This window comes from Gracilinanus agilis, chromosome 4 (assembly GCF_016433145.1).
Source record: "Gracilinanus agilis isolate LMUSP501 chromosome 4, AgileGrace, whole genome shotgun sequence".
Classification (NCBI taxonomy): Eukaryota; Metazoa; Chordata; class Mammalia; order Didelphimorphia; family Didelphidae; genus Gracilinanus; species Gracilinanus agilis.
This window is the reverse complement of record NC_058133.1, coordinates 109,624,881-109,642,707: the sequence shown is the minus strand read 5'-3', so window position 1 is coordinate 109,642,707 and position 17,827 is coordinate 109,624,881. Positions and strand designations below refer to the sequence as shown.

The 17,827-nt window shown below is 41.4% G+C and overlaps 1 protein-coding gene across 1 annotated transcript in view; it reads right to left on the bottom strand.

The window, feature by feature from the left end:
- Positions 1–5,819: 5,819 nt before the first annotated feature.
- Positions 5,820–17,827, bottom strand: part of MFSD4A (major facilitator superfamily domain containing 4A) — a 101,950-nt gene continuing 89,942 nt past the window's right edge. The window contains exons 9-12 of the mRNA XM_044674934.1: positions 15,557–15,704; positions 10,085–10,155; positions 8,578–8,698; positions 5,820–6,959 (exon numbers count right to left, since the gene is read on the bottom strand). Of these exons, the coding sequence (XP_044530869.1) occupies positions 6,904–6,959; positions 8,578–8,698; positions 10,085–10,155; positions 15,557–15,704 (396 nt within the window). The 3' untranslated portion in view covers positions 5,820–6,903. The remainder of the gene's footprint in view (positions 6,960–8,577; positions 8,699–10,084; positions 10,156–15,556; positions 15,705–17,827) is intronic.

Sequence of the window (17,827 nt, the reverse complement as noted above, 5' to 3'; positions counted from 1 at the left end):
ATAGTTATATGTGCAACCAGACATGCAAAACAATTGTATTTTTTTAATAAATATTTTTAACAAAATGCTTTCCTGAATAAATGATTTCTTTTATCTGCTAAGGAGCCAAGAATCAAAGATAAGCTTGTTAATTTATAGTTTAGGATTTCTGCCCTCTTCCCTTGCCCCTATTCCCAGGTCTGTGGCACTGTTCTCCGTAACCTTTCAAAAATGATAGAGGTGAATGTCTTTGGCTTCAAACCCATTTCCATGGCCTCCTGGCCCCTGACTTTAACACCAAATATTACTCATTCTAGATGAGGGTATTCCCTTCAATACTCCCTGGATATTTTTTCCTTGAGTCATGACTAACAAAAGGAGCAGTTCCTTGTATCATTCCAGGATCATCTTTCTAAGATATATGTATGACTTTGCTACAAGACTTGATCTTGCTAAAGACCAAAAACCATTGCTTATTGAATAGAAAACATTCCTCAATCTAGCATTCAAGGCCCTCTTATTTCTCCAAACTACCTTTTTAGCCTTACTGCACTTACTTCCCTTGCCCTATATTCCAGGCAAATTAGACCACTTGAATTTTCATGGTCTGATCCCACTTCCTCCCATTCCTGTTTCATACCTTGAGTAGGCAGTACTCCATGCTGAATATTATTTCCTTCCACATCTCTGCTTGTTAAAATTTTCTTTTCAAGTGCCACTTTCTCCATGAAGTGTTTTCTGTTCCATCCAGATATGATCTTTCCCTCCATTTATATCTCTCATGCTACTCTGTACTTCTCCTGTACACTCCTCATACTATAACTTGTAAGCTTCTTACAAAATGATAAATTCCTTGAGGAAAGGAGCTATGTGTCTTAGTTCATTTTAAACCCCAGCTCTTAGCACAGTGCCTTGCACCTAGCTGGTACTTTATGAATGTCACCTGGGTCCATTCCTTTGGATTTTTGATGTGGATTAGTTGACTTAAAATTTTTAAATAGACTTGAGGGGAGGGGAGTCATCAGCATCACAAAAGAGTTGAAATAGTAATTGGAAATATAAGAGATGAACAACTTGTTGAATATGTGAAATCCCTACTCCATGATTTTTCTTATTAATGCTTGAATGGGATATTTGGTGTCTGTTCAGATCTTCTATTCCAGGCCCTAGAGTCAGTCATGGCTGCAGTTTTCCATTTGAAGAAACATCTCTTCCATGTTCTCAGCAAAATGAGAATCCAAGGCTTGGGGCACAGGCAGTTTTTGAAGTTATTGAACTTATACAAGAACTGGTTGATCCACTTTAGGGAAAGTGGTATTAATTGATCACATAATCATTTTAAAGATTAATGGGATGGCTAACGCAAGCAATAGAATAGAATGTGGTCAAAACACCTTTGGGGAAATTTAATATGTTTGTGTAGCACTTTACAGTTTACAAAATATATTTTTTAAAGCCCATTTAGTTAAACAAATGTTAGTCCAACTTGTTCCTGCAGTGTCTGGTGGCAGCAAATATTAGTGGCCAGAAATAACATTTGTATTTGATTAAACTAGATAAGTTGTCATCCCAAGCAATTACAATGTTAAGACAGTAAATATCATTTACTATACTTGTAATCACTATATGTGTAATATATCTGGTATTTGAAGAGAGAGACTGAGTGAAGTGATCCTTGAAAGGACAAGAAAATAATGGCAATTCCATGATACTAAATTGAACCGTGATATTAAATTGGTGGGATAATAGTTGTTTTCATCTCTCGTATTGGGTCTTTGAGCTGAAGAGGACTTGAGAAGTCATCTAGCCCAGTGGTGTCAAACGCAAATAGAAACAGAGACCATTAAACTATACATAAGGATCCTCAAAGGCTACATATTGACTTAGTTTTAAAATGTAATATTATCAGCATTTTATTGTATTTTCATGTGTTTTGTTAAATATTTCCTGATTGCATTTTATTTTCATTTGGGCCACATACAGGAGTGTTGTGGGTTGTATGTAGCCATTTAACACCTCCAATCTAGTTCACTCCACTTCTTTTCTAGGTGGGTAAGCAAGGCAGTGAGGTGGCACAGTGGATAGAATGCCAGGTCTGGAGTCAAGCAATCATGAAGACACATCTTCCTGAGTTCCAATCTGGATAGACCAAATTTTCCATTTTCTGTTATGGGTGCCACTGCCCTTCCAGTTACTCAACTTCACGGTATTTGGTGCATAGTAGGATTTTAATAAATACTTGTTGATTGATTGATTTGCAATCTTAGAGGCCCCCTCAACTCTTTATTTTTCCTTCCCCTCCCTTCCAATCAATTGCCAAGTTCTGATGATTCTTCCACAGCAGCTCATGTATCTGTTACCTTCCCTATAGCCACACAGCTCCCACTCTAGTCCAGGCTCTCACCATCTAACCTCTACTATTGTACTTGACCTAATTGACCTCTTTGCCCAGTCTCCCTTTTCTCCACTCTGTCCTTCATACAGCTAACAGCTACCAAATTAAAGTCGATAAAGTACAGTTCTGACCATATCACTCCCTCAAGAAGTGGGAGTGGCTCCCTCTTACCTCTAAGATAAAATATAAATTCTTCTGTCTGGCATTTAAACCTTTTCACAGTCTGGTGCCAACCTGCCTTTCCAGATTGCATATTACTCCTCTCATATGTAATCAAAATGACTTACTTGTCCCTTGTATGTGGTATTCTATCTACCCCTCCTGAGTCTTTGTAGGGACTGTCTTTTAGGCCTAAAATATTCTCACTTTGCCCTTTAGAATTTAAGAGTTTCTTTTGCCTTGCTTTCTTTCCGGTAATAACTATTAAGACAGAAGGGCAAGGGCTAGGGAAACAGGATTAAGGGATTTGCCCCGGGTCACACTGGAAGTATCTGAGGTCAGATTTGAACCTACATCCTCTCTATTCCAGGCCTTTGCCACCTAGCTGCCCCTCTAGAATTTCTTTCAAAGCCCTCCCAGATCCTATAGGAAAATTTTTCCAGACTTACCTACCTTCCCACTCTAGTGATAAGTGCTCTAAATTACTTTGTATATATTTAGTATATATTTATTACTTGTATTTATTTAGTTCTTCCTCCACTAGACTATAAATTCTTTGAGCACATGGACTTTTGCTTTTTTTCTTTGTATTTTCCAGGGCCTGGCATATAAATGAGCTGCTTAATAAAATCTTGTTAAATTGAAAAAGACTTGGCCATAGTCCTAATGGTGATAAGTGACAAAGGCAGGATTTAGACCTAGGCTTTATAATTCTCTAAATCTAGGACTTTCTAGGATTCTCCAGGTCCTTCTAGTATATACCATGTTAATGGAATTGCAGAGGAATATCAAGGAGGGCCCCATGGCCCTTCAAATAGTTTGATGATTCCAAATCTTCCTCAAATTCACCAATATTAGGCAGTGTGAGGCTAGTGGGTAATGTAGCAGATAGTTCTAGATTGTTAGGCTTGGAGTCAGGAAGGCTTGGGTTCAGATCCAGCCTCAGACACTTTAATTAGCTTTATGACTCTGGGCAAGGCTTTTCTCATCTGTAATATGGGGATTACAATGGCACCTATATCATAGTGTTGGGTGAATCAGCTGAGACACTGTAGAGTATTTTGCAGATTTTATGTAAATGATGACTCTTTGTATGATTATATTGAACATCGGGAGATGCTGTGTCATCTGCCTATGACATTTCTTCTCCTCCCCACTTACTTTCCATCTTGGAACCAGAAGAGTGGTAAGAGGTATAGACAATGGGAGTTAAGTGACTTGCCCAGGATCACACAGCAAGTATCTGAGGCCAGATTTAAACCCAGTACTTCTTGACTCCAGATCTGGCTCTCTATGCACTGAGCCACCTAACTATCTTGCAGCAAAAATTTATTAGACTCAATCCACTGAGCCCCTTAGCTGCCCCCTGCCTATGACATCTTATTTCCAATGAGTAGCTCTGAGGTTGTGTTAAAAGGATGACTTTCTGCCCAGAGCATCAAGGAAGTGTCTACAGGATGGAATGACTCCCTAGCAGCTATTTCAAACTCTAGAGTGGGGAAAGGAAAGTGGAACCAAGAATGCCACTAGAGTTCTCTCCTAAGTGTTTTTTGAAGGATGAGTTCCACCCCTCTAATTACACATGGAGGAGGTAAACGAATGTCAACCTAACCACCCAAAAGGATTTTTCCTGCCTCTGAAACACCACCATCTGAATGAATAGAAGGGGAAAGTCCTATCCCATGGCCAGGAGAAAGCTAGCCTTTGTTTTTGAGCTTATGAAAGGATGAAGACATTTCTCCATGCTACAGGATGACCCATCTGTTGCTCATGACCTGATTCCAATAAGGGCAAGCTGAAATGTGGATTTGGAGAGAGAGGACCTGAGGGTTTGAATCTCAGCTTTTCTACTTTCTAGCAGGGAGTCCTATTTCATCTTTCTGGGCCTCAGCTTCCTCATATTTATAAAATTAGGGGACTGAACTACATCACTTCCAATATACCTTCCAGCTGTAAGTCTCTGAGCCCATAAGGCATAGATCACAACCATCCCAGATTGGTCAAGTGCCATTTTTATTTTCCTCCCAATTCGTCCCTTGAAACACATGCTTCAGTTTAATCAAATGAAGAAAGTACAGCTGTTTTCTGTTGACTAAGGGCAGTTTTTCACTATGATTAGATTGAACAATCAAGCTAGATTGAATCCTAGGACTTTTTGCATGGGTAAATGATTACTATTTTTACAAATACAGGTGTCCTTAACTGCCCTTTTGTAGGAGGATATGCCATTACTCCAACACCACCATTTTTCAGAAAGTAGCTCTGTGTTTTTATAAATAAATATGTCAGCCTATTTCCCTCATATGGACAATAGTTAAGCAGTGCATGTATTCTTTGGTTTGAGCTAGCCAATCTGTAAGAGTTTGAATCACAGACAAAGCTATAGAATGCCATACAAGGCATTCTGTCTCCCATGCTGCTGCCATTGGATAGCCTATCTCACATGTTTCAAGTGCTCTTTCTCCCTCACCTCTTTCTCTTGGAATCTCCATCTTCCTTCAAGCTTTAGTTCAAGTACCATCTCTACCTTTCCTGAACCTTTCCAGTTTGTAAGTGCTCTCCCTTCCCTTCCAAAATAACCTTGTGAATATATTGTATTTACTCATCCATGTATATATATATATTGTTGCTTCTTAGTAGAATGTAAGCTCCTTGAAGGTAAGAACTATTTTAATTTAATTTTTGATTTTGTATGCTCGCTGCTTAGTACAGTGCTTGGCACATAGTAGGTCCTTTAAAAGTGCTTATTGAGGGGCTGCTAGATGGCTCAGTAGATAGAGAGCCAGACCTGGAGATAGGAGGTCCTGGGTTCAAATATTTCCTAGCTTTGTGACCCTGGGCAAGTCACTTAACCCCAGTTGCTTTTCTCTTACTGCTCTTCTGCCTTGGAACTGATCTTTAGTATAGATCCTAAGACAGAAAGTAAGTGTTTTTAAAAATAAAATACTTGTTGAATTGAGTGAACCTGAGCAAGGATGATAGTTGATAATCACTATAGATTTAATAAGAATGTGTGTGGGGGCAGCTGGGTAGCTCAGTGGATTGAGAGCCAGGCCTAGAGACAGGAGGTCCTAGGTTCAAATCTGGCCTCAGACACTTCCCAGCTGTGTGACCCTGGGCAAGTCACTTGACCCCCATTGCCTACCCTTACCACTCTTCCACCTATAAGTCAATACACAGAAGTTAAGGGTTTAAAAAAAAAAAAAAAAAGAATGTGTGTGTAGTTATACCTACATATACACATATAAACATATTTAAACATATATGTATATGATACATTCATACAAATATATAAAAACATGTTTATATAGATGTATCAACATGTACTGTTGATGCATCCAAAAAGTGCAGAATATATTCAATCACTGGTATCTATTTCTTTAAAAAGCCAAAGTGATATCGTGCTTTTCTCTCATTGTCATTGATACTCTATAGAGTACAGTGTTCCTAACTTGCCTTTCCCATCACTACTTTTAATGTAGTGTGCAGCTTTTTAAAAGTACTAGGCAGCCCCAGCTTCTCTTTTTACCTTGGCTGTGCTGTATGAAATATCTTGATATAAAATGGAGAGGAAGATCTTTCTAAGTTGAAGAGGTAAAGCTTTAATCTTATTTTGAAATTCTCACTGCTATCTCTGCTGATTCTAGAACTCTCCAGCCACAGCCACCCACCCCACTCATCCATCCATCCACACAGGATCAGAGAAAACAGAAAATATGACATTGTCCCTCACTTCTGTTTTCCTAGACTAATCATGTATTGTTCATATCCTGGAGTCATCAAGATTCAAATTTCCTTCCAGAATTTTACAGTGAAGATGAATTACTGAAGTTTGGGGGATCATCAAAGCCAAGACCCCCCCTGGATTGATCCCAAGTAAAGCGCAGTAGTTCCTTTTGGGATATAGCTCATCAGGAAATAGCTCAGGGTTCATCTAGGTTAATTTAAAATATATCTATCTACATTTGTCAGGTTTCACTGAGCATCATCATCTTTTAAGCCTGGTTCCATTTCTCTTTCAGACGATATGCAAGAGTGAATGTCAAGACCCTAGGGGTCCTGTCCAGGAGGCATCAAAGTTGTATATGTTGGTGTATTCCTTTTCTTCCCATCTGGACAGCATAGGCAATTCTTAGCAGTTTGATCCAGGAAAACAGGCAAGGAAGGAGAGTTGGAATGGCCAAATAGGCTTGTGGTGATTTGCCCTAAGAGAAGCCAGTGCCCTAAGAGTTGGTCTAAATTATTTTTTTCCTGAGGAGCAATTTTAAACAACATTTTAGACCTCTCTTCCAGCATTATCAAGCAAGGGTGGGGGATCTGTGTTGGGCTTCTGGGGGAAGAATCTCCTTTTGTCTTCTTCACCTGACTTTTTAGGACTGGTAGACTTCAGAATTTTCTATCCCTGGTGATTTGTTAGAGATCAGGCCTACAAAGGGAAAAAAAGAGATTATATTTTCCAGCCAGTTCTGGTCAGTAGGCTATTGATGACCTATTTTGAGGGATTACCCAAGCTTTTTGCTTCTCTTCCCTTTAATTTTTTATTCTAAATTCTCTCCCTTCTCTCTTCCCTTCTTTCACCTATTAAAAAGGCAAGAAAAGTGGGATCCATTATAAGTAAGTATAGTCATGCAAATCAAATTCCTATATTATCCATGTTCCCCCCCCCCCCAAAAAAAAAGGAAGAAAAAGATGGGAATAGAAGAAAATATACTTCAGCCCACAGTTCTCTCTCATCATGAATCCTTGGAATTATGGTCAGTCATAATGTTGATCAGAGTTACCAAGCCTTTCACAGTGCATTATCTTTACAGTATTGCTATTACTGTGTAAATTGTTCTGTTCTGTTCACTTTACTTTGTATCAGTTTATACAGATCTTCTCAGGTTTCTCTAAAACATTCCTACTAATCATTTCTTAAAGCAGAGTAGTATTCCATCATAACCATATACTCAGCTATTCTTTAATTGATGGGCATCCCCTTGGTTTTCAGTTCTTCACTACCACAAAAAGATCTGCTATAAATATTTTTGTGCATAGGGATCCCTTCCTTCTGATCTCCCTGGGGTATGGGCCTAGTAATGGTATTGCTGAATCAAAGGCTATGTACAGTTTAATAGTTTTTTGGGATATAGGTCCAGACTGCTTTCCAGAATGGTTGGAGCAGTTTAGAGTTCTACCAACAACATATTAGGGTACCTGTTTTCCCACAGAGACTACCTCGTCTAATCCTAACTATCCTATATCATCCTCATTTTACAGATGAGAAAACTGAGGCTTTACACCAGAATCACACAGCTGGGACTTGAATCCAGCTCTTCCTGACTTACCCACAGTGCTTTGTACAAGGTAGCTGATCAGTAAATGTTTGATGAATTGAACTGAATTAAATAGGGAAGGAATTTTGTTTTAGTGCATCCTCCCAAGAATCGACTACAACACACAGCTTTGGGCGTGGGGTGCAGAGGGGAGGTTTTTGAGAACTCTGTTAAAGGGCATGTGAGGGTGCAGGGTTGAAAAAATAGCTTTCGGGACTCCCCCTGTCTGGGGTCCCAGAAAGGGAGGCTATTCTTGGGAGGCATTTCTGCCCTGAAGGAGTTTTTCTTTGCAACTTGGCATTGAAGATTTCTTTGTGAAAAAAAGATTTGGATTAGTGTCAAGTCCCTGAACGGCACAGAGACAGCCAAGTAGGCCCCTGGGATGAGTTCCAGCCAGCAGAGGCAGGAACCAGCTTTTGGTGCCCCAAGCAGGCTGGGGACAGCTTCTTGGCCAAGCATTTTTCTATCAGGGTGGGGTTCCTTGAGCCCAGTTTGGTCGACGGCCCCTTTTCCCAGCCAAGAATGCAGGCATTGGCCTACCCCGGCCTTGCTCCCCCGGAGCACTACAATTGCATGGTAAGCCAGGAAGAGGGAGAAAGGAAGCAGCAGAAAAATAAACATTTCCTTGCATTTTGCTTGGAACAGGGCACTCGCTCTGCTGTGCTAAGAGCCCTGTTGCCCTCCCATTCTGCTTTCCTCCTCTTATAGAAAAATAGATCCTTCCCTTACCTGATGAGGGCCTGGAGTATATCCTGTGGAAAAACAGAAGCATGATGTAGAAGGTAAAAGCCAGACAGCCAAAGATCACTCCACAGACCAGGAAGCTGTATTTGCCCAGTACATGAATAATCTGCCAAGGGGAAAACACACAGACACAAGAGCCATTTAAACATAGCCCTGAAGTTGCGTGGGAAGAAACATCTTTCTTGAGCCTTTGATGAAATTTTCAGTCAAGTTCAGGCTCATTCCACTAACAGACAGAGCAGGAGCTGGCAGGGAACAGGGCCCTGCCTTTAGAGCAAAGGCTCCCAGAGAGGCCAGCAGTCCTACCCTGAGGCACCTGGTCCAAGTGACCTCCTGAAGTTCCTTTACCTGTTAGGAAGAACCCCACTCACGGTATGAGAAACATTTCAATTAAAAATCACAAGGGGGCAACTAGCAACTAGGAAGCACAGTGGATAGAGCGTTAGGCCTGGAGCTTGGGAGATCTGTGTTCAAATCTGGCCTCATATACTAACTCTGTGGCCCTGGGCAAGTCACTGAACCCTAATTGCCTAGACCATGTCTCTCTTCTGTCTTATTGATGCTAAAACAGAAAGTAAGGGCTTAAAATAAATTACATTGAGGGTGACTAGATGGCTGAGTGGATTAAGAGCCAGGCCTAGAGACTGGAAATCCTGAGTTCAAATCTGGCCTCAGACACTTCCTAGCTGGGTGACCCTGGGCAAGTCACTTAACCCCCGTTGCCTAGCCCTTACCACTCTTCAGTTTTGGAACCAATGCACAGTATTCATTCTAAGACAGAAGATGGGAATTAAAAAAAAATCACTTTGATCATCAGACCACTTTATGGTGTGCTGAGGACTTTTCTTTTGACTATAAAGTAGGTCATATGAGCATTATTATTTCTCATCTTACAGATGAGGATGCCTCTATGATCCCACTCCTTTTAAGTGCTCCCAGGCTTCTGGTCTCTGCCGTGGTTCTCAGTCTCTATACCTGGCTTTGCCCAGCAGTGATAAGGTGGGCACTGCAAGTGGGGCTGGGAAAGAAGAGTTCTGTTCATTCTATGAGACAAAAGTCCCAGGGGGAAATGAGAAGGTGACTGGTTGGCATAGAGAATGGTAGATCAGTCCAGTGGCTTCATTTAGATAGCTAAATGATGCTGAAGAGAAAAGGATGAACTTGGAGGAAAAACCAAGTTCAAATCCGGCTTCGGACACTAGCTATGTAGGTGAGTCACTGAAGCTCAGCCTCAGTTTAGATGGAGGTAATATGGGCACCTACCTTGAAGGTTGGTTTGGAGATCGAATGAGATAATCTATGTAGAACATGTTGCAAACCTTGAAACACTTAAATGCTAACTAATATTACAGATGAAGAAACGGAGATCCCCAAAAGGTAAATCACTTGCCCAAGGCCACAGGTTCTCTGACTCTAAACCTAGTGGCTTTTCCCTACCCCACAGCCCCTTCCTGAGGTTCACAGTTCAGATACCCGCCTTTACCCCACTTACTGAGCCAATGAACAGCTGGAGTGTCATCTCCCCAATTCCTGCCCCTGTCACCAGCATTGTGGTTGCACAGCCTGGCGCAGGAAGAAAGAAGGAAAAAAAGCATTTAGTAATTGTTAGATTGCTTAGGGCAGGCCTCTTCCTTTGGGAATGGAAAGTGGACATTAAATTCAGCTAAGTTGTATAAGACAGAATTGGATCCGTTTTCTTGTTATCACTGAGGTTGTCCCGGTATATGCTATCGACCTCTCCACTCACCCACCCACCCAAACACATACCATAATACCCAGACTTGGGGAAGGAGGTCAAAGACAAATACCGTTCTGCCAGGAGCTCCAGGGTTCCCACACCTCTGCTTCTCTGACCATAGCACCCTTCTGGCACCCAGGCTAGCTTCCGGCTGCCTTTCCACCTCCTTCCTAACATCCTTAAATATTCACGGTGGGAAGGTATCCCCTTTCCTGTTGCCCCCATAACAGTGAGGTAGGGAGGGGATCTCCCTGAACCAGGGGAAGTAATTGGAAGCTGTATCTGAGGCTCCTGGTACTAGCAAGTATGTCAAGGAGTAAATTAACTGTCAGTTCGGGAAAGACGGACTTCTGGTTCCTGTGGTCTTGTCACTCTGTTCCCATGACTATAGTTTTATATTGTTTTCTTCATGCTACTCCCAACTCAGAAACCTGGAATAATGTCCCACAGCTTATAGAATAGCTGCCAAATGCCTCAAGTTGGCATTTGAGCTCTCCCACAATCTGGTCTCAATGTATCTTTCTAAATGTTGGTGGTCAGTTGTTTCTGTCGTGCCTAACCTTTCATGACCCCATTTGGGGTTTTCTTGTCAAAGCTACTGGAATAGTTTGCCATTTCCCTCTGAAGCTCATTTGACAGATGAGGAAACTGAGGCAAACAGGTATAAATGACTTGCCCAGAGTTGCACAGCTAGTGTTTTGGGGTCACATTTGATCTTGGGTCTTCCTGACTCCAGGAATCCCATTTGCCAGATTTATGCATGTTTACATAGCGTGTGTGTGTGTGTGTGTGTGTGTGGTGGGGTTCAGGACTTAACCTCTCTCCATTATACGAGACTCTGGCTGACGACATGCATAGAAAATTATTATTTAGAAACAGAAAGGCTTTTGGATATAAACTAGTTCAACCCTTTGATTTTATAGATAAGGAAACTGAAGCTTGCAGAGGTTTAATGATTTGCCCAGACCATGGCAAAAATGTAGAACAAAGAAACCCAATTCTTAATTTCTGCCCTCCCCACCCCAATGGGTGCAATCCCTCCTCATTGGAATTTTATAACCCTCTCTGTGCTCTTATGTATTTATACTAGGCTTTATGCTATAATTATTTGCACAGAATACATGTTTTGGGCAGCTAGGTGGCATAGTAAAAAGAATGCTACATCTGGAGTTAGGAGGACCTGAGTTCAAATCCAGCCTCAGAAACTTACCAGCTATGTGATCCTGGGCAAATCACTTAACCACTTAACCTTGTATGCCTCAGTTTCCTCATCTGGAAAGTGAGCTAGAGAAAGAAATGGCAAACCACTCCAGTATCTTTGCCAAGAAAACCCCAAATGGGGTCAATAAAGAGGTAGGACACAACTGAAAATGACTAAACAACAACCTTAGTCCCCTTGCTGCAAAGTAAACTCGAGGATGAGGACTATGTATTTTCTAATATGTGTCTTTTCTCCAACACACCCCTCAGGGAAGTGGTTGCCTTAATAAATGTTTGCTGAATGAATAAATTTCTCTCTAAGGAGGTTGTAAAGTTCTTGAATAACTTTGTCTTATACATTGTATTACTCTAAAATGTAGTCCAAGGTGAGACAGGCTCCCAGCAAAAGTCTACGAATGAATGAATGAATGAATGAATGAATGAAGCATTTCCCTCTCTCTCTTGCAGCCTGATTTATTTCATAGTGATGATTAATTCTGAGCATTAGTCTCTGGGACTTTTTTTCATTCAGCTAATCTAACCCCAATATTTTACAGAAAAGGAAAATGACTTTATTGATTGTTGCATCTCCTTTGGCAGTCAGCACGTAATAGGAACTTAAGGAAGATTGGATTCCATTTCCCTTGCCTGGATGGCCTCTTGTCTATCTTCCCCAAGGTTCAAGGCTTCTCCCAGGTCTTCCCATCTTCTCTAGTGACTGCTTTTCCCTTCTCAGAGTTTCTTTGACCTAATAATTTATCCCTTTCTTTTGAAACTGAGAATCTCCTGTTATTTCTATCACTTATAGTTTCAAGTACACTAGATACAAATGGATGTAATAAATAGTTTGGGGCTTGGAATAAAAAAGATGTAGGTTCAAATCCTGCTTCAGACATTTAGGGGTCCACTAGAAGGGTTCTGGGTTTGGCTCATCCCAGAGGAGCTGGGCTCCAGAGCCAATTCTGCCACTTGCTCCCTTTGTCACTTACTGGTCTCTGGCCTCAAGTTCTTCATCTGTAAAACGAGGAGGCTGGATTAGATAACAACATCCCAGGGTACTTCACAATCACAATACTCTATGAATTCTACATCAGCTTTCTCCTTGACTCTGGGGGCATTTTTTTTCTGATGATATACTCTCCCTTCAGGGGTAAGCAAGAAAAATCAAAGAATAACATGACAATTTTGAACTGGAATGAATCTCAAGAGGCAATTTAGTCTACAAATGAGTAAACTAAGGTCCTCAAAGGAGGACTGATTTATTTAGAGTCACACAGTATCAGTGTTGATATTTGAATTAAGACTTCTAGGGAATCAGTTTGGTACAGTGAATACTAGCTCAGGAGTCAGACAGAGGACATGACTTCAAATCCTGCCTCGGCTATTTAACGTGTGTGACGTTGGGCAAGTCACTTAACCTTAGGGTTTCTATTTCTACCTCTGTGAAAATGAAAGAGGTTCATCTAAATGACCTTTGAGGTCCCTTTTAGCTCCAGATTTAGGATTCTTTGAACATAAATTTTAACATTCTTCCCAGTATACTACATTACCTGGTCAAAACTCAGGGAATAGAGAGGCAGGCCTAGAGACAGAAAGTCCTGTATTCAAATCTACCCTTAGATATTTCCTAGCTGTATGACCCTGGGCAAGTCATTTAATCCCAGTTGCCTAATCCTTACTGCTCTTCTGCTTTGGAAGTGATTCTTAGCATCAATTCTAGGAATATGGAAATATGTATTGCATGAAAGCAAGTTGTAGGTATGACTTATAATAGACCATTTGCCACCTTGGGGAGGGGAGGTGGAGGGAGCAAGAGAGAGAATCTGATGTCAGAAAACAATTGTAAAAAATTGTTTCTACATGTAATTGAAAAAAAGTATTCTAAGGCAGAAGTTTGGGGTTAAAAAAAAAAACCTCAACAACAAACCAAAACACTCAAGGCTACTTGTGTCCTAACTTAGCTGCTTGGAGAAGAAGGTAAGAACTGAAATGACCTTTTGGGATCATCTTTGGATTTCAGTGATCTAGGTTCTCTTTACTTATTACCATATATGATTGCTGTCAACTGTCTCCAGGACCTCCAACCCTCCCCTAGGTAGCCCATGTTCCCTCCCACCCTTCTCCTTGCCAAAGAAAATTAATAACCTTTTTACTGGTTCTGCAACTCTGCAGTGTGTCTCCAATTATCGCAAAGGGTATTTGAAATTTTCAAAGCAAAATTAATTTGAATTGACTTTCAAAAATGAATAGAAGACTTTTTTTGTTGTTGGAAAGGGATATAGTAAAGAGGATCTTGGAGTCATGACATCAAAGAAACAATGACAAAGTATCATGCCCCCCAAACAGCAAGGACTTACAGTTCTATTCTGAGGTTAAGGATCCCCCCAGCAGGAATTGATGCCGATGTGGAGGAATACATTAGTTGGATGTTGAAAGATGGGTAGGATTTTGATTTGGAAGAAAAGTAAGGACCTTCCAGTGGTGGGCAATGGCGTGAACAAAGGCCCAGATGAGGAGAAGTGAGCTTGGTGAATACCAAGTGACACTCACTTATTTGTTCATTCACTCAGCAAACATTTATTAAACCCTTACCATGTACAATGCACCCCTCTTGGATCACTGCCTTGTGTCAGAGGGATTTATGTAGCTCAATAAAATTATGAGCTATGCCAGGCAGGGTTTCCCAAGAAGGACACATAGCAGAGAGCTCTGATAAGAAAAGGTGATCCATTGGAGAAGGAAATGGCAAACCACTCCAGTATCTTTGCCAAGAAAATCTCACAGGCCAGTGTTGGCATGCTATGGTCCATGGGGTCATGAGCAGTTGGATATGACTGAATGGCCAAGCAAGAGCAATGTGCAGTGCTCAGTAAGGAGACCAAACTGATTGGATTGGAGGGTGGGGGGGGGGGGTGAGGAACAGGGAGAAATAAAGCTGAGATGGGGCCAGGGGAAAATGAATGCTGAAAATTGTTATTACATGTAATTGGGAAAATAACATACTTTAAAAAAAATTAGGTAGAGCCCCTGAAAGCCAAGTAGAGGAGTTCAGGTGTGATGTACTTGGTAACCAAGGGGGAAACATTGGGAAATGTTGAGCTACAGGATACAGCAGGTGCCTTAGAAAGATTCACCCAACCAGGGTGTAATAGTTCCCATTTATACAGCAATTTAGGGTTAGCAGAGAGCTCTCTCAACAACTTTTTAAGAGGCTAAAATTAAGGAAACCAAGATTCTGGGGGAAATGATTTGCCTGTGGTTTCAGGGACAACAAGCATCAGTGCAAGAATGTGAACACAGGTTTTGACTCAAAAGTCCAGTGTTTTCTTCTACAAAATGATGCCTCTCTGGACTTACTTAAAGGGAGTGAAGGGCCAGCTAAGTGGCTCAGTGGATTGAAAGTCAGACTTGGAGTTGGGAGGTTCTGGGTCCTGGCCTCAGACACTTCTTAGCTGTGTGATCCTGGACAAGTCACTTAACCTCCATTGCCCAGCCCTTATCGCACTTCTGTGTTGGAACCAATACACAATATTGATTCTAAGATAGAAGGTAAGGGTTTAAAAAGAAAATGAGGGGCTAGACCAGTGATTCCCAAAGTAGGCGCTATTGCCCCCTGGTGGGTACTGCAGCGATCCAGGAAGGCGGTGATGGACACAGGTGCATTTATCTTTCCTATTAATTGCTATTAAAATTTAAAAAAAAAACTAATTTCCAGGGGCTAAGTAATATTTTTTCTGGAAAGGGGGCAGTAGGCCAAAAAAGTTTGGGAACCACTGGGCTAGACCAAGATATTGGTGTTGAGAATGAAGGCATATCAACAGAAAGAACAACAGAATATGTTGACAGAGTGGATATGGAGGAGGAAAAAGGAAGAATCAAAGAGGCCTTTGAGTTTCCTAGCCTAGGAGAGAAGAAGAATGACAATACCAGAGACCAAAACTGAGAAAGTCCAGCAAAGGGACTGCTTTTGAGGACGATGTTTTTTCCCCCTTTTCTTCTTTTCCCTTGGCTAATGCCCAAACTCACCATTATACTGGAGGATATCTTCAGTGTAGGCCAGCATGCTGGGGAAGGTACTGCTGAGGAACAGCCCCAGAAAGGCTGTCCCCACAAACAAGAAGATGACGCTGTGGTAGAAAAAGAGGAGGAACAGGAAGGTAGCCACCACTCCTACCTGTAGAAAATGAGATGGAATGAGCAGGAAGAAAAGATGTTAAAAAATATTCACTATAGCAACTCTCAGCAATACAGTGATCCAGGACAGTTCTGAGGGATTCAGGACAAAGAATGCCATCCACCTCCAGAGAAAGAACTGCTGGAGTTGGAATGCAGATCAAAGCGTTCGGTTTTTCCACTTTAGTTTATTTAGGTTTCTCTTTGGGGCTTTTGATTTTATGAGTATTCTCTCACAGCAATGGCCAATTTTTTTTTGCCTGATAATACATGTAAAACCCAGATCAAATTGCTTACCCTCTCCAGGAGAGGGGAGGGGAGAGAAGGAGGGAGACAATTTAGATTGTCTAATTTTGGAAAATGAATGCTGAAAATTGTTATTACATGTAATTGGGAAAATAACATACTTTAAAAAAAATTAGGTAGACAGAGAAGAAGCAGGAGGTATCCGCCTCCAGCTTCCACCCCCAAGTCTGAGACTCTGGTTAGTCAGACGTACATCTGTCAGCTTTCTTGGACCTTAGCAGGGAGTCTCCTGGAACACTAAGAGGCTCCCATCTCACAAACAATTCTTAGGCTCCCTGGAATTGGGGAGGAGCTATGTGCAGTCACTCTGCCACCTTGTGGGCATGCTGGGAAACTGCATCTCCTTCAGTGTATGTCCAAGGTGAACACATTCCTCATTGACTAAAGAAAACACAATTAACAGGTATATAAGCCTTAGTCACAGAGAGGCAGTCATAGAATCACAGAACCGCAGAATTTAGAGAGGGAAAGGAACTTAGAGATCAACTAACCCAATCCCTTCATTTTATTTCTTTTTTAAAACCCTTACCCTTCCGTCTTAGAATCAATACCGTGTATTGGTTCCAAGAAGGAAGAGCAATAAGGACTAAGCAATTGGAGTTAAGTGACTTGTCCGGGTCACATAACTAAGAAGTGTCTGAGGCCAGATTTGAACCCAGGACCTCCTGTCTCTGGGCTTGGCTCTCAATCCACTGAGCCACCTAGCTGCCCCCTCCCTTCATTTTATTAATAAGGAAACTAAATCCTGTCACACAGATAATAACTTGTTTGCAGTGTGCTTTAATCTGCCCAACAATCCTGAGTTAGGAGTTACTATTATCTCCACTTTATAGATGAGAAAATTGAGGCAGATGCACTTGTGACTTGCCCAAGGTCATGTTGTTTAAGTACCTGAAGTAGGATTTAAACTAGGATCTCCTTGACTCTAGATCCAGTGAACTTTTCTCTTCACTATCTTGATATTGAGTGGTAGAGACAGAATTTGAGCCCAGCTCCTCTAACTCCAAATCCAGTGTTCCTTCCTTTACCAGATGGTCTCTCCTTAATATCATTAGCAACACTGCCTGTGATTCCATCCAAGACTCCTCAGCTTCCTGCTTTGGCAGGCCAGGCAATCCTGTTGAAAGTCCAAACTTTCTGATGACAAGAAATGAACGTTCTTCAACTTCTTCCATAGCTTTAAGTTTGGAGAGTACTGATGGGAAGTCCTTTTGTAGGGGAAAAGTTAAGAGATACTTAATAGTAACGTCTCTGAGCATAGAAGAGGAAAGAGTTACAGGCAAGAAAAAAGTTATTCATTCAGGCTGAGAGCAAGGGCTGTAGTGGAGAGGAGTTGTGTGACAGGAGCAAATAACTTGGAGACCTTCCAGGTAAAGCTTCTAGCTGTTATCAGTACATTTCCTGTTGCTGTCTGGGAACTTGAGGTAGACTATAGAATCAAGGTTTAGAGCTGGAAGGGATTCTGGAGACCAATGAATCCAACCTCACTTTACAAATGAGGAAAATGGGACAAACAGATGGTAAATGACTTTCCTAAGGCTACAGAGGTATTAAGTGTCTGAGGTGCGATTTAAACCCTAGTCATCCTTATTTTAGGTTCAGAGTCTTCTCCAGTATACCCCAATACCTACCAGCGGAACCCAGGGAGCCAAGCCATCACTTTGAATCTATCTTTCTCTTTTTTCTCTTTTCTCCCTTCTTATCTCCTTTTTTCCTTCTTCCTCTCTCTTTTCTTTCTTTCTTTTCCTTCTTTCCTTCCTTCCTTCCTTCCTTCCTTCCTTCCTTCCTTCCTTCCTTCCTTCCTTCCTTCCTTCCTTC